The sequence below is a fragment of the Bombus huntii genome, chromosome 14, assembly GCF_024542735.1.
Source record: "Bombus huntii isolate Logan2020A chromosome 14, iyBomHunt1.1, whole genome shotgun sequence".
NCBI lineage: Eukaryota > Metazoa > Arthropoda > Insecta > Hymenoptera > Apidae > Bombus > Bombus huntii.
Genome location: NC_066251.1, coordinates 11,128,406 through 11,144,549, shown reverse-complemented (window position 1 = coordinate 11,144,549; position 16,144 = coordinate 11,128,406). Strand labels below are relative to the sequence as shown.

General features: G+C 37.3%; 1 protein-coding gene across 2 annotated transcripts in view; it reads right to left on the bottom strand.

Annotated features, from left to right (window-relative positions):
- LOC126872939 (membralin) overlaps positions 1-16,144 on the bottom strand; it is a 65,294-nt gene that overhangs the window by 6,175 nt on the left and 42,975 nt on the right. For both annotated transcript variants that reach the window (XM_050633223.1, XM_050633224.1), the window contains exon 11: positions 5,576-5,675. In XM_050633223.1, coding sequence (XP_050489180.1) covers positions 5,576-5,675 — 100 coding nt within the window. The remainder of the gene's footprint in view (positions 1-5,575; positions 5,676-16,144) is intronic.

Here is a 16,144-nt window from a genome sequence, read left to right as displayed (position 1 = left end):
ATATTGATCGATACGTTCACGTTCGGAGCGACATACAAATGTAGCCAAGATTCTTCGAAGTGGCCCAAATTGAAGATCCAAAAAGAAGCAACGTCGAAATGAAACGCGTAAACCGATAACTTAGGAGATACGAAACGGTAGAAGAAAAGAACGAGAGAAAAGAAGGGGAAACCGGAGAAAGAAAAGAATTGGAAGAATGAAACAAACGCGGAGAAGTTGAATATGGAAAATAGATATCTCGAGACATCGGGCACCTGTCATCGACATGAAGGAAATGGTATCCACGGTGATTCGTCCGATATAACGAAACGAATTTGCATCGTTTCAGAAAAAAGAACACGTCTACGCGAGTGATAGAGTTCGACCGAGGCAGCTGCCATCGGTTAGGTTCGAGGAAAAAGGATGACCAGGATAAAACGATAGCTAGAGTGAAACAGGTTACCGAGGAAACCGGATTTTCGTTTCCTGGATAATCAACGCCGATGACATCGATATCGACCAGCATATAATCACGCCGCGGGGCTAATCGCCCCGATTTTCTCACCTATATAGAAAAGAAGCGAATGGTTGGATGAGTGAGGATGAGGATGAGGATAAGAGAGAGAGAGCGGGGGGAGGGAGGGAGGGAGGGAGGGAGAGAATAAGCGAGAGCGAGGTAGGAGTCAAAACGATTCGGTTTAACCGATCATGTCTTGTTGCCCGGCGGGTTTTCGAATTTTCCTGTGGTCTAGCTTCTATTCATAAACTCGTTCCGGGGAAATAATTGCCGATCGTTGCTTGGCCGGCTGGTTGCTCTTGTTAACGAGCACCGCTTAACTATCAGCTGATATTAATCGCGACTAGGACAGGAGTAAGTAACTTAATTTCAGCGCTCGAGGAATATTATCAAAATTCGCGATAGCTAGATCACCTGATGGTTAACCGGTCATTGAATATAACCCAAGATGAATATGAAAATCCTCAAGAACAATATCGCTTCTGGAAAAGTAATTTTTGAAATGGTAAGATAGGTATGTATTCGTCTAAAATAGTATTCTATATACAGCGTATGTGATTTAAATAGTTTAATATTTTACATTAAACTACCTCCATCGAATCAAGCGATATTCGTACGAAAATTTGTTTGCATTTTTTCATAGAGGTATTGTTAAATTAGATATGTTGCAGATAAAGAAACTAAAACTTTGAAATACTTTCACGTTAGATTTAATCATCGATTTATTTCCAGATTAGATTTAATTATTGGCTATAAAGTGAAACAAAAGCTATTAAGAAATGACGAATACTTTTTTTTCTTTTTTCTTCTTCTTTTTTTTTTGGATTGGATTTGATTTTTATCCTATTGACGTAGTCTCGTTATTCATTTCAGATAACCACTTAATTATGTATTGCTTTTAAATGTACTAATTTTGGGCTTTTCTAAACCACTCAACAAAACAAAAAATATTTGAATGCGTTATAATTCGTTTCACATAATTTTTCATAAAACGAGATTTCTTTATTATTTAGTTAAAAATATTTAATTATACGTCAAACTAAATACGATCGACTTACCATTACGTATATCAACCATATTATTTTCTTCTAAAAATATTCATTTAACCGCGTAAATTCGCGATCTGCTCGAGATTATTACGAATTCCACCGTACTTTTAATACGCGATGGTGTCATAAAATGAATATTCCTTTTGTGAGCATATAACAGTCGAATCTGTTATTCATTCGTATCTTTTATCGGCTAATTAGCCGCTCCATTGCACTTTAATGGTATTTAATTTTTCCACGCAAAATATATATACAGTACATACCGAACGCAATTATTAACGTAACAGCTAGCTATTGTAACGTCATTAGAGTAATAACTGTTAATACGCCCATCGCGATGATCTAATTATGATTCATTGCATTATCAAAATACGCTATCGAATCAGATTACCTAGGATATAATTGTTGTACTGAAAAATTTACTTTTTTGAAAATTTGCCAATTTCATTTACGAAAACGAAATGTTTACGATTACATAGTTAGTCTTTCTCATTTAACGATAAAATAACGAAAGGAAATCAATTATCAAGGTATGCTATATCGTTCATTTAATTTAAAATTTCTTCAGTAAACTTGAAATTTGCAGTCAACAATTAAGACGATTACGAATGACTTACAGATACGATGCGAAGTAAATACTCATTCGTAGAAAGACATGACGAAATATTGAGTTATATCATACATTTCAAAAAAATTGCAAAACATTTGTATTCGTGTTAAGTCCGCTCTTTATCAGATCTCCAAGAAACAGTAATTTCGAGGTGATAATGACAATTTCATCATCCATTGTTCTTATGGACTAATCTAATCAAACGGAATGAAACATACTCCTTGCAGAGACTTAATTTTAGTCTCTTAATCGAAGATATGATCTCTTTTTCTGGCGAAAGGCAACATGATGTCTTATGATACGATTGAATATGTAGATTAGATATATAACTAAATACATTTAATAACAAATTAATTTTGTATTATTAACGTATATCGATATAGAGCTAATTAGTTCATTATTACAACAGGTATTGTTTTCGCAAAATATTATCAAGCTAGATGCAAGAAAAATTATAAATAACATCCGTGGGGATAAATAGGATTACGAATATCTGAAAATTTTCAAGAGTAAATGGACTTGATTCTGAACGTTATAAAAATGTATGTACAATGTATTCGGAGAGAGGAAAAGAGAGAGAGAGAGAGAGAGACAGAGAGAAGGAGAGAGAAAACTAAAGCAAAGGAGAAAACTAGAACTGAATGGTATTTATGCCCGCTCACTGAAATCCTAAGTTGGCATTAAATTATTCTCATTGATTGAACTGTCAGGTGCATTGTCCTGGTCGCGTTTACGTAACTTAAGTTTGAGCGATGGCAGGGTCTAGACTGCAAAGCAATGGCTCTTCATTCGCTATCGTTACTGTCAATAGCAGAACTTTCACCAGAAGCCACTGGAATTCCTTGTAAAATATTCGTCCTTCGTTTTATATCGTTCGAACTGACGGAAATCAATCCCCGAACACCTAATTATTAAATCTACCGCGAAAAGAACTCGGCAATATAGCTCACTATACGCTGTGGACCACGACTCTTCTGGATTGGACAACACCTCTTTTAATTTCTAACAAAAAGTAGCTATGTTGTATTTTCATTTAGATATTATAACGATTCAAAGTTTTAATCAACTTTGCATAAAATCTGTCTCTAGATAAAACATGAATGTGAAAAAATGTAACCAAAATTTTTTTCATTCGGTTACACTTATTTGAGCCACAATTAGTCTTTCTCGTCCATCAAAACGAATCCACCCTGTAACGTTCCTCGTCATTATGGTTCTCATCGATTTAATTCAGCCGGCTTCAAGCGTCCAATCGAACGAGCTCTCGACCGCACAAGAGAGAAAACATATTTTCACGCACGACGAACATCCGGGGCTAAGCAATTTGAAAGGCAAACACATTTGCAGCCCTCTTGAGAAATTCACGATCGATGTCAGAAAGGAGTGATCGATCGGTAGGCGGTAGACGCCAAAGGGGAAAAGTACTCCGTGACATAATTTCTAAACGCGTGTGCTCATTGTTTGCGCAGAGTTCTTTGATAACCACCTCGAACGACCACCACTGTTAAATTCGCCAGGAACATATTTATTCGGCCGAGTGTTTCTCAAGTAGGTCGCAAAGTATTCTTGATTAATGCGCAGGTTTTCAGTACTAACGAGAACAAGTGTTCTTGCGCTTTCTACTTGTATTCCTGTTGGAACCGCTTACGATTATTTTACCATCCACGACGACTGCTCGTTTGCGTCTTAATCCGGAAACATTTTACCCAAGTACACGCAATGCTAGACTTTGAGATATTCTCATATTTTTCTCTTGTTAAATCGGTATATTTTAGAACTGTTTAACTAAATCTACTTTCTTTTAAAAAATTATTAACAACGTCTAATAAACGTAAATCTCTGGTATCGTATCCTTTCTTCGCGCTATTTAATTGTTAAGCAAGGGTACTGAAGATATGCTACCAAAAATGACTGAGTTACGAAGAAATGAAAAATATTATTTGCCTAAAAGTGTATCTTGAGCGACGATATCAGTTGAATCATAAAATAACAATAATAATAGTGTTTATTTGTAATTAACGGGTAAGAAAGCTTGTAGTTACATGTTACTACAATTGGTGATTAATGATTGCGGACCGTGTTGCAAGCTGATAGTTTGATAAAACCTAAAGATTTACAAAACAAGTCAATAATATTACAAAACTGGTTAGCAATTATGCATACATAATATTTAACAATTTGAGGTAATAGTTGGATAGGGTTCGGATTTAAAGAAAGTAGAGAAATGTAGAAGTTTACTTCGTATAAGATATTAGGGAAGATGATTATGTTATGGTGCGCCGCTGCTCAACGGTCAATAACTCCAAACGCGATTGAATAATTCCGCAATCATGACAATACTAAGACATAGGTGTATTAGTTAAAATATGAGGCGAACCTAAGAAACTTGGCTTATACTGATTCTAATTGGATAATTTGATTTTTATATTAAAGAGATCAAATAACAGAAACGTGTTCAAGATGAGGACGAACTAAAGAATTATAGAGCACGGCGTACATAGTGCAGAAATATTGGGAAAAAATTTAGCGGTACGATAAATAAAGCCAAGTGTTTTGTATGAGGTATGAATTACAATACTTGTTAGCAGTGAACTTGAAAAGAAAGGTTGTTAGAAAAGAATATTCCACGATCACGGATGTGGTTGACAATGGATAGATAGAGGTGAGTTTACGATTGAAGTGAATTATATTGCGTTTGGAATTGTTAATTTCTAATCTGTTTCTGGGGCATTATTGAGTAAATCTATCAAGATCCCTCTACAGGATAGTTGCATCTTTCACACACGCAATTACTCGATAAATCTTGAGGTCGTCGACAAAAAGTAACATTTTGTTGTGCAAGAAGACAGAAGAAATACCATTTATAAAGAGGATAAAAATTAGCGGACCAAAGTGGGATCCCTGAGGGACACCTAAGAGAACAGCAATTGCCTTCGAGTAGCATTCATTAAATTTAACAATTTGAAGCCTGTTAGCGAGGTAACTATACTGTATAACTAGGATAGGTTAACATTGAAGCCAAGGGATTTAAGTTCTAAAATAAGAATGACATGGCTAGCAGAGTCAAAGGCTTTACATAAACCAGTATAGATCGAATTTGAGGTGAAATGTTGAACCAGAGACAAAGTCATGTTTTGTTTGTCAATTATTAAATTTTTAAGATACAGTGGGACGTGATTAATAAATTTCGGTTGCCTTTTATGGTCTTCATCTAAACATTGATTGATTGATATTATAAGAATGAGAATTTAAAACAAAATAGCATTACAGTAGAAATTTGTATTACAACATGTAAATATTTACTTTCATAATTTTTGCCCTGTGAATATTATTTCGTAGATGTCTACTCTCCATAGTTACCAAACAATATAATATGCAAGAAAATTCTTACACCAACCATTTATCAAAAAAGATACTTACCTGTATGAAAAGCCAAGATGTAACAAGGGCCAAGCTGCTGTACTGCCCATTAAATCGGTAATGATATGCGTAGAAGGAGAAGTGATAGAGGTAAAAAAATCTGAAACAAAAATTATTTCGTCTATAAGAAGAAAGCATGCGGTTTTACTTTTATGTATTATATCATATTTCTATCAACACCAATGTTATTTAACAGATTATATAATTCCCCGATAATCACAATATAGCGGTATCCGTGCAACAACATGGAGGCTTTATCGATCAAATCATATCAGGTTCCTACCTATTGAAATATCAAGGCTGGCGCGTTATCTGGGACGTCATTACTATGACTGGAAAATTATAAGTAATGCCACGTTTACAATTTTTCTCGTGATTAAATTTTTATACATAAAACTAAACGAAAATTCCATCCGAAATTAAAATACGAAATAACAGTTTCTAATAACAACATAGCAATATATCATTTACAACATCGCCGTTTAGATAACAGAAACTGATAGCACATTTAAAACAATAACGATTTACTTAATAATAGTGATACTCAGTGAAGAATGATTGCGGAAAATATTTAATAATCAGATTTAATACATATATTATTCGTAATCGTTGCAGTTACAGTAGAGCAGGAATATTGTAAAAACACGTAAAGATAGCTACGTAGTAATGTTACTAGCTATTAAATAATAACCACCTATTTATTGTAATTTATCGAAACGTTTTTGTATCGTTATAAACAGGTTATTTCGTTTACTAACGTCCATGGGGTAATAAAATATTTTTAAACCGGCAAAACTTTCCGATTTCGCGTCTTGAAAAATCATAAAGTTCTTTCTCATCGCGTCAAGAATTAATCCACCTCTAGTTTATGGTAAATAAAACACAGAAACATTTTATCTCTTAATCTTCTTCTAACTTAATTACTTGTTACGGTATTTCGTGCTACCGCGTTCGATGAACAAAGTCGCAAAGGTTTTTCTTCATAATGGTTGCTTGCAACTGTCCGAAACAAGATTTTAATTTGTTTGTTGAAAAATTTACACAGTAACTAGCAATTTATAAATTCATTATTAGAGCAATTAACTTACTTTACTAACTCAAAGAACGTTCCATTTATTTCTTACCTCTTAGTAAAGAATGAGAACCACTGATCCATAGAATATTGAAAGTTTTTTCGTGCCAAATTTCGTGTTTTCCTCAATGATCATAAAAAGGACGTAGGATGACTTTTTTTACTTTCCGCCTCATCTTACGGTGGCCCTCGAGGTGATATGGGAGGGGTTGTAATCAAGTGATTTTTACGAGTAGCTGTTACGGGGTAGCCAATATTTGCGGTTCAGGGTGGAGTTCAGAGTGCAACGCCAACCTTAAGTGAGGAAAAGCTGGCACGCGAGGAAAAAACCAAGAAAAATGGTTATCGTGTACACCCTCGATAAATAATCTGACTAATTTCCTAACATTTATGCTGAAAATTCCTTTAACTTTCCATAGCGCACCGTGCTAACCCATAAAATTTCTAGTAAATCTGCGGAGATCGCGATCCCAAAAATTTCGTTACAGATGGTGATGTATCTGCTGACTAATTTACGCGATGCAACGCCATTTTTGCATGACATTTCCTTTCCCGTTAGCAAGTTATAAAGCGTATAGGAAATATCGAACGTTTACGATATCTTCCAAGTTTAACGAAAATGACATGTGTCATTAATACTTGACAAGCGATACGCAGAAATGTTTATTATATTCAACCGATTATCATTATGCCTCGGATGTGTATTCATGAAAACTTTATGATGAATTTAATCCTGAAGTAACTAATTTTACATATTAATGATAACGTGATAACCACGTTGTAGCGAAGTTGTTGCATAATTATATTTGACGTTCTGTATGAATATTAAATATATTCAGTTTAAATAGTTATAATTAATCATATGCAACGTACCGGAGACCTAGGAAAATAGACTACAACGCGAAGATGCTACGAGCAAATATCCTTAAACCATCGGCCGCTAAATTTCATATTATCATTTATAAATATAAAATAATCAACAGTATAAGAGAGAAGCAAGAATACAATATCAAGCCAATGTTATCATTGACTTTGCCATTGATGATAACAGATTAAACTTTACACATGTTTGGAATACGTTGATAGTTGTTACTTAAACAATGACTATTTGTCCATAAACGATTTCATCTCAAAGTACAACTCTGCCAAAATCTTACATCGTGCGAATTTATGTACGTCAAGCAACGTTCCAAAAGCGTTCTGCATTACGTTTTACGATGCTGTCAGTCGTAAAATACAGTTTAGGGGTCCGGTCCATTCCGATTTTCGGTTTAGTACGCAAGTTACACGAACATCTAGTACATCGAGATGATCAGACGAAGGATATGTAACCTAGATCACACGACATAACAGGTGCAAACCTTTATAGTTTTCCTTGGTATATTATTCTGCAAAAGCAATGAAATATTTACAGAAATTGAAGGATTTCATTTCCCCAAGTATATTTGTTGAAAAAATAATATTTTTGGATATATCAAACAGAGTGATAGTTTAGTAACGGATATAGAAAGAATAACATGTTTATTATTATTTTAATAATAAATTTATCTCTGCGATATTAATTTGCAACATCGACTAGTTTAGAGTCGATGAACCAAAGACACTATATTTGTTCTAGTAGATACTGCCAGTCAGCCGGCCTTGGCCAGACAACGAGAGATTCGTCCGAACGGATGATACATTCTCTACGTTTGCATAACAGGATAATTCGATTTTAACGTAAGCGCCGAAAAAATAGAAAAAGTGGAAAAGCATAAAGATAGGAGGATAGAGTGCAGAAGGAAAAAGGATAAGAAAGAATGCACGATCAAAATCCCGAGTTACGTATTCCGGGGACATAGCCTCTAAAGTGTCCCACGCTCAGGGAACCGCAACCATCCGACGACGATTCATACGTCTTTCCCGAGAATAGTAAAGGTAAAGAGGGGACTGGAGACTCTCCAAACGCATTCTGAATTCAGTGAATAGCACTGCCCCTTCTCTGGATCGCGAGAAGGGATACCTTCGGACCTTGACGTAAGATTTTTACAAGTTACCAAGTTCCGGTCCATTCCTTTGAATTTTCTCGCACAATAAATTCTATCATTATCGTATCAGCTGTTTGTCTACGTATCTTTAAATGGCTCGGACGATTCATTTATTGATACACTTATACGATATCTATAAATATTGATAAACAGAATATATCTATAAATTGATGAACAGAAGTAAATTCTTTTATTAGTTTGAGAAGTAAGCTACGAAATATTCGTTTAATATTGATATTTAAGAAAATCATGGTTTGATAGAAATATTGAAATAGAAGTACAACTGCAGATTTGTAATTTGCAATTTGCAGTTCATCGTTTCCGAGCAGTGAGGATTTACGATGCAATATACGGGTCTCTGGGTGGAGCAGATCACACGAAATGGTTTCGCCAGGGTGTACTTTGTCTTTCGTTCACTTTCTCCAAGGGCACAATTCATGATAGCCCAACATACCGACAATGGATTTACGATACACACCAGTCGACAGTTTCCTATAAAATAACCACTCTGAAATATCGAGATGGCCTGTATTTAATTCACTTCGGGCAACATTTTGCGTAATCCGGAGAATAGGGAACAAACAAACTTCTAAATATATCAGTGAACTTGAAACAAAAGACGCGTTGCGTAACGCTGATACGGTTAAAAGAAAGGTGGCTTTCAATGGACGAAACGGATATCCTTCAATGTTTTTCTATACAATGATTCGGAGTATTATCTTCTTCTGCCCGGTATATTACCAGAAAATGGTCATCACTTGATAGAAGCGACAAAAAGATAAAGAAAAATGGAAACCGGAAAAAGAAAAACGGCAAAGTATATTATGAGTATGTAGTAGTATGTAAAAGTATGTAAATATAAGAAAATGAATAGATAGAGACAAAACAGCCAAGAGAACAAAAAATAAAGACGAACGAGAAAAAAAAGAAGAAGAAATAGAAAAAAAGAAGAAGAATAAGGAGAAGTAGAGGAAAAAGAAGGCAAGAAGGGCTATTCAATGGGGGGTGTGACCGTCTCCATAACTGTACGGTCCACTCGACTAACGTAAGTATATTGTCAATCAATCCACGGTATAAAAGCAATCTGAGGTTCGGTCGACGGGGTGGCAAGATCCCGTGGGGCGTGGATGGGCCGATCGAGCCAAGAATCTAAGGAACAAGAGAAAGGAGAGTGGCTCTGGAAAGGAAGAGAGTAAAGAGTGCAAACAATCCCCCCTTGGTCCTAAGAGAAGGAACGAACGGGAGAGAAAAGTTGATAGAAAAGGAGAAGTTCTTTACTCTGGCCACTCGAAGGGCCCTGCCCAACAAGTAGGATGAAACGAAACTCCTGCCAGGCTCTGATACCTATACTTATACTCGGTGGGCACGAGTGTACGTGCGTCGCGGGATATGTGTGCCGTATATAACGAACGACCAGCGTAACCAAACGGATATAGCCGATGCTAGGATATATCTAAAAATGTCGCCGGAAGACCTCGATGTTCTCGGGAAAGTGACGTGTCCTGCTCATGCCGAGTTCCGAGTGCTAGGAAAATATATCGATTCGACTAGCGGAAGAGACAATGATAGGAATAAAGATTCTCAGATTCATGGACTTTCTTTCGATAGTTCGTTTAAATTTATCGATGACCAAAACAGACATTTAAAATTGACTCGTTTCAAGTCTGATGAATCGGCCGTTTCGATTTATAAAGATTTTAGTTAATTTTCTTTCTTTCAAAGAACAGAAACGTGACAGGATTTTCCGATCAATCTAATTTGTATATAGCATATTTTCCTTTAAGAAGATGCTCGAAAAAAGAACAACGATGAAGAAATAAAGGCGGCGATACCGACAGAAATAACTCCTATCTAGGTAAGATAACGTAGATGACTTCAACCATGCACCAGCAAATAAGGTTACACATCCCTTATAACCCGACGGGAAGTTGTCTCTGCAGCGTCCAACGGAGAGTGGGCTGGAGTAGCGGAAAATGAAATAATATCGGCGCAAACACACGGGACTGGACGCCAAAAAGGCCGTGGAGGATAAATACGTAAGAGAGTTTACGGATGTAACGGTGGGAAAAGGATATTGGAAAGGAGAAGAAGAAGAAGAAGGAGGAGGGAGAGAAGAGGTGGAGGAGGAGGAGGAGAAGAAGAAGAAAAAGGAGGAGGAAGCGGAGAGAAATTGGAAAGCAGGGAACGGAAGAAAGACGAGATACGTCGTGGGATCGTACCACGTGGCAAAGCTCTTTGGATACCGCAGGTTTTTCGACGTTGAGACGGCCAGCAAATCTGGATAATGTATTTACAGAATCTTACGTTGTGACCCGTCGCAGTCACGTAAAAATTGCTCGTACCATCTTTTTGCAACGCCCTCTCGATCCTCGAGCTCGTAGTTCACATGATAAATTTTCTTATCAGATATTAAAAAACAACGAATGCGAATTCGGATTTATAGACTACCGTGACAATATAAAAAAAACGAAAAATACGAAATAAGATCTAAACCACTCTGTGAGAATTGTTAAAGCAGATACACGAACCTCATGAAATCCGTTGAGTGCGATAGAATGATCTCTTTCAGGCGTGTTGAGCAAGCAAGGCGTAGTAAGAATCATTAATCATGCGCTACCACCTGTGGACCACCTCGAGTTACACTCGAGAAGTTCGAAAGAGAAGGACGAAGAAGAATAGAGTGGCACGAAAGCAGCCTCCCAAAGCTCGTACCAGTTATTGTACGGCTGGCAGGTTTATCCGGCCTTTAATGCGTCCCACTGCATTATACCAGTTATATACAAGGTCCGTGCTGTAATAATACAGAATAGAACGTGGAAATTGTTGATTATTCCATGGAAGTATACCGGATTACCGTACACCATGGCGTAGAATGTTACATCATGCTTCTGGAGTCAGAAAAAATGGCCATGGTAGCACAGTTACGCATTCTATTCTACGAAGACCAAAACCACTTTTACAATTTTATTATCACTTCCATTTCGTTCTTGCGAAGAAATATTTGATGTCTCGAGCAACCCGATAGAATTCAAAGAACATTGATATTTTACATGTGTAAACCTGTTTAATCTATCGAAATGCAGTTAGAGAACTCCGGCGTAGCTAGAAACCAACATTAAAATTGATCGAATCGAAATGGACATTAGAAACTTCCGATAGAACATCTACATATGTACGCGAGTCACGAAACTCAAAACTTTCTCTAAAATGCACGAGATGGTAATCAACTGTCCCAAAGGATCACATCGATTGCTAGGGAAACGAGGATTCCCTTACGCATTTACGAACTCGTGACGGTCGCGAAGCAGATTCAGGAAGATCGATGATACGATGATCCGATAACCGTACGGTATGTCGTTAATATTTGATCGCGCTACGTCCAGAAACTTTGCGGTCACGCGTTCAGTTCGACGATCGCGATCCTTCCACTCACGGGACGATCGAATGTGTAATTTCCTCGCTATCTTTAATGAATGATTATTTTTAAAACCCAAACTGAGAAATATATTTTTTGAATACGCTGGTTAGTGAATATTTGCACCGAATTTTTGTGTACTTTCCAGTTGGTTTTCTGATAAGTGAGATTGAAAGAGCGAAATTAATCGCAGAGAGAATAACGGTTAATATCTAAAGCAGCTGGTGTAGGTTCAAGCTAGTTTCCATTAATACACACCAGCAGAATAAACCGTTTTATTGTAGGCGTAAAAAAGCTTTCGCGACTACGTCGATTGCAAGTTAATCGTTTTCCGTAGGTCGGCTTTTACATCACCGAATAAAGTAAAATTGCTTATTTTCCCAAGACGATAGAAGGCAATAGAACCATAAAATGCGTCTTTGTAGACAGCATAGTGACCACTTGGAAGCGGTGGTATGTGGCTGAATTAGAGTTTAAGAGATCGCTTGCTAGAGGCAAGCTGCTCGTGCAAATCGTCAACGGTCTCAATTGGGCGAGTTTCCATGTCTTTCTAAACGATTGTAATTACTTTCGAACATTCGAACGAATTTAACACGTCCACTCTTGAAATCGATTTACAATATCCCGATTTTTACACATCTTCTTTTCGCTTGAATTTGAACATATAACGCGTTAGATTAAAATTCACTACATTAGAATCCACTTCGAAAATGTCTAAATTGTGAAAATTGTTTGTGTAACAAACATGTAGAGTCTATTATTTACTGGCCCTTGGTTTAATAATATTACTAGCCAATAAATGAATATCTCACAAGATATGTAAAATAAATATAACATAAGACACTTTGCCTCCCTTTTCATGGTAGACTCGTTTTCTAAGTGCGTTGAAAAAAGCCAATCGCTAGGTGGTATATGGAATGACACAAGCGGTGCATTACGTTCCACTACCGGATTTCACTTGTCATTAGATGACTTTTATCGCGTAATGTATAAAATCGATATCAAAACCTCGAATCTTTTTGTTCATTAAATAAGAAGCACTTCTTCTAATGACATTAACAATCGATCAAAGATTCAAATTAATTACGAATTTGTCCTGTAAAAGCATTTTATATCTCTGCAAAAATACCTTATTAAGAAACAAATATGAAATGGTTAACCGATGAGCGCTCACATTAGCAGCACAATCTCCACGAAACGAAAATAAAAAGAACACCATGCATCCGGTAGATTGCTAGATAAGCCATTTTCATGGAAGCATAGCAGAGGAGAGCAGAGTCGACAACGGCTTTCGTTGCGACGTGATACCACTCCACTAATTAGACATTAGCGCAACAAACAACCCCAAGGTACCGTGTACCTTGCTTCCACCCTGTCAACCACCTCCAGAAACCGCCCCAATCCTCCGGGCGGAATGCTCAAGTTACAAATTAACTTGCAGAGATCATCCGTTTCCACCTCGACGCTCACCGACGCCTATTCGGATCTCTCAGAGTTCGCTCCGGTGGAAATTCAAACACAGACAAAAAAAGAGAAGCGACACGATCCTGCGCACCCACGACTAGTGCTCTCTCCGTTAATGTATTTTAAATCTGCAGTATACGGCCGTGAAAGAGACTAAATCCATACCTCCAATCAATCTTTCTTACGAATATAGCATCAAAAAAATTTTCGAACACAATTATATTGTTTGCTTACTAGAAGAGTGACAAAAAATCAGCAATTTAACATAACCGCACGATCAAATTATATTATTTAAGAAGGAAAGCGTGACAACTTAACCATTTTCGAAGATTGAAAGCTTCGAATAACTTAAATTTCCTTATTCGCGTTCAAGTAATTTATACCTTATTCTTATCGTGACAAGGATACAAAAAATATAGTAATAACAATCCTACAAATTACAAACCTACAATCAAGTCAATTGCAAGGTATCGTTAATCACGACAAGAGTTCTCAGAATTATCGTTTTCGCGGTTCAGGGCCACAAGAAGGATGACGCGTTAACAAGTAAGAAACAACTCGATTGCACAAGATATTTTCAATTTGATCGCTCCGACGCTCTCGTAATTTCTTCTACCTTTTTTCCTTCGTTTCTTGTTTTTCTTCCTTTTTTCTTTGCCTCTCGGTAGACTAGACAAGATAACTATGACAAATGACGAATCATCGAGGCGTTTCGATTACGCAAGAAATCGGAAAAGTAACGAGGATTTTATCGATATGCGAGAGCACGACAACCATTGAAACGCCATGGAAACGCCGCTTGTGAGTTATGCTACAATGCTACATATCTTCGCGTTCGGAGGCTCCGTGTTAAGGTTCAGACGAGAAGAAGGAAAGCGGAAGAAAGATAGTGAAGCAGCTTGTAACCAGAGAGCCGTGAGAAATTCGAGAAAGAACGGGTGGGTCGAAGGATACCAATTATGAAAGAAATCACGGCTGATCGCGTTTAAGATGTGAAATTGCGTCCATTTTTGCCCTCAGCTTCATTAAGGACTTCGAATCAGCGATAGAAGAAAAAAGAAAATAAAACTAGAGGAACATATTTTTGTCATTGCTGGTCTTTTTAACAAAGCTATTATTCTCTCATAGATAAAGAAAAACGTCGTAATCATTAGTTAGGAGATACTTGTAATGCCAGGTCGTCTCATAAAATGATTTTTACGACATAAATTCCGAAAAGACATTGCAATTCATTCGACGGTTGGGTTTTGATTCTGACGAAGAAACAAAGAATTGTCCGAGCTGATCAAGTACACGCAAGTTCGCGGCAAAAGCGTTTCGAAAAATACCGTAGAAGTTAAAGAGTAGAGGATAACCGTATTTTTATAATTGAAGGAAGCTTCAACCGTCTGGGTGTGACCGTACCCTGGCAACCGAGCCAAAGCTTTGCCTTTACCGAACCTTAGAACTGCAAGAAATGCGAACGGTAGAGGGGATGAAATTGAAAAGAGGAAAGCGAAAGAAGAAAAGCGTAAGTGAGAGAAAGAGAGAAACGAAGGGGAACCTACAATGCTCTCTCTACTTCCACCGATCTTCCCTCTCCACAATCACCCCTTCGTAATTAACCTCCATTACGGCAGTTTTCTGTTACTCAGCCATTCCTGTCCGAACAGTCCCCTCCTGTTAACCACCCCCTGTTCGATCCACCAGAGGGATAGAGTTGCCTGTTTCCTAGGAAGCAGTAGATATCGGTTATAGTTTATTATTCTTCTAATGGAAAGCAGCAGACATCCTCCTAGTCCTTCTTTCCTCCCGCCAACCCAGCAACCACTTTTCACCCCGTTCATCGTATTCATCGTCGTCGATGTCTACGGTATGGTAGTGTCGTAATCGTCTTACGCTTTCCAAGCAAGCTCCTAATTATCGCGAACTCCGTCTCGAGATACATTTCCATGGATATCTGGTACGGAGAATTGCGGATTTTCGGAGTATGCGAGATAATTAGAATTATAACGAATAATTGGGGGTCGCGACTCATTGCTCGAGTAAGCTTTAACTCTGTCTCTTGACTGTCTTCTAACCGGTGAAACACCGGAGCCGGTTCGCAATAGCCTCCTAATTATCAGCAACATTAACACTTATATGAATTTACGTAATGAATGAATTTCACGATTTCAATTACACTCGTGTCAAACGCGTATACGATACGTTACTGAATATTTTAACGCTACAACTAGCGAACTAATTCTTCGCAGTAATTTTATGGATACATAATATAAATCATATACTCTAATCTATAAATTTCGATCGAACTTTTTCCAATTAAATCGCAAGTAAACGCTAACGATATGTGATTCGTGGCGAACATAAAATTTTCTGCTCCGTGACTAAAGAAATTGGAAAAAAACATCGCGTAACTATGGAAGAGCAAATATCAAGGAATTAGGAGAAACTTTGGTGTATCCGGCAATATGAAGGAACCATGGCGAGAACTTCTTCGGCTGAAAAGCTTCCGTATCGGTATTTATACGTTAAAGGGTGGCGAGCCGGAGGGTGGAGGAGGAAAGGGAAGCACGGCGCCATTACTATGCAAATAGATTCAGAGTGACACG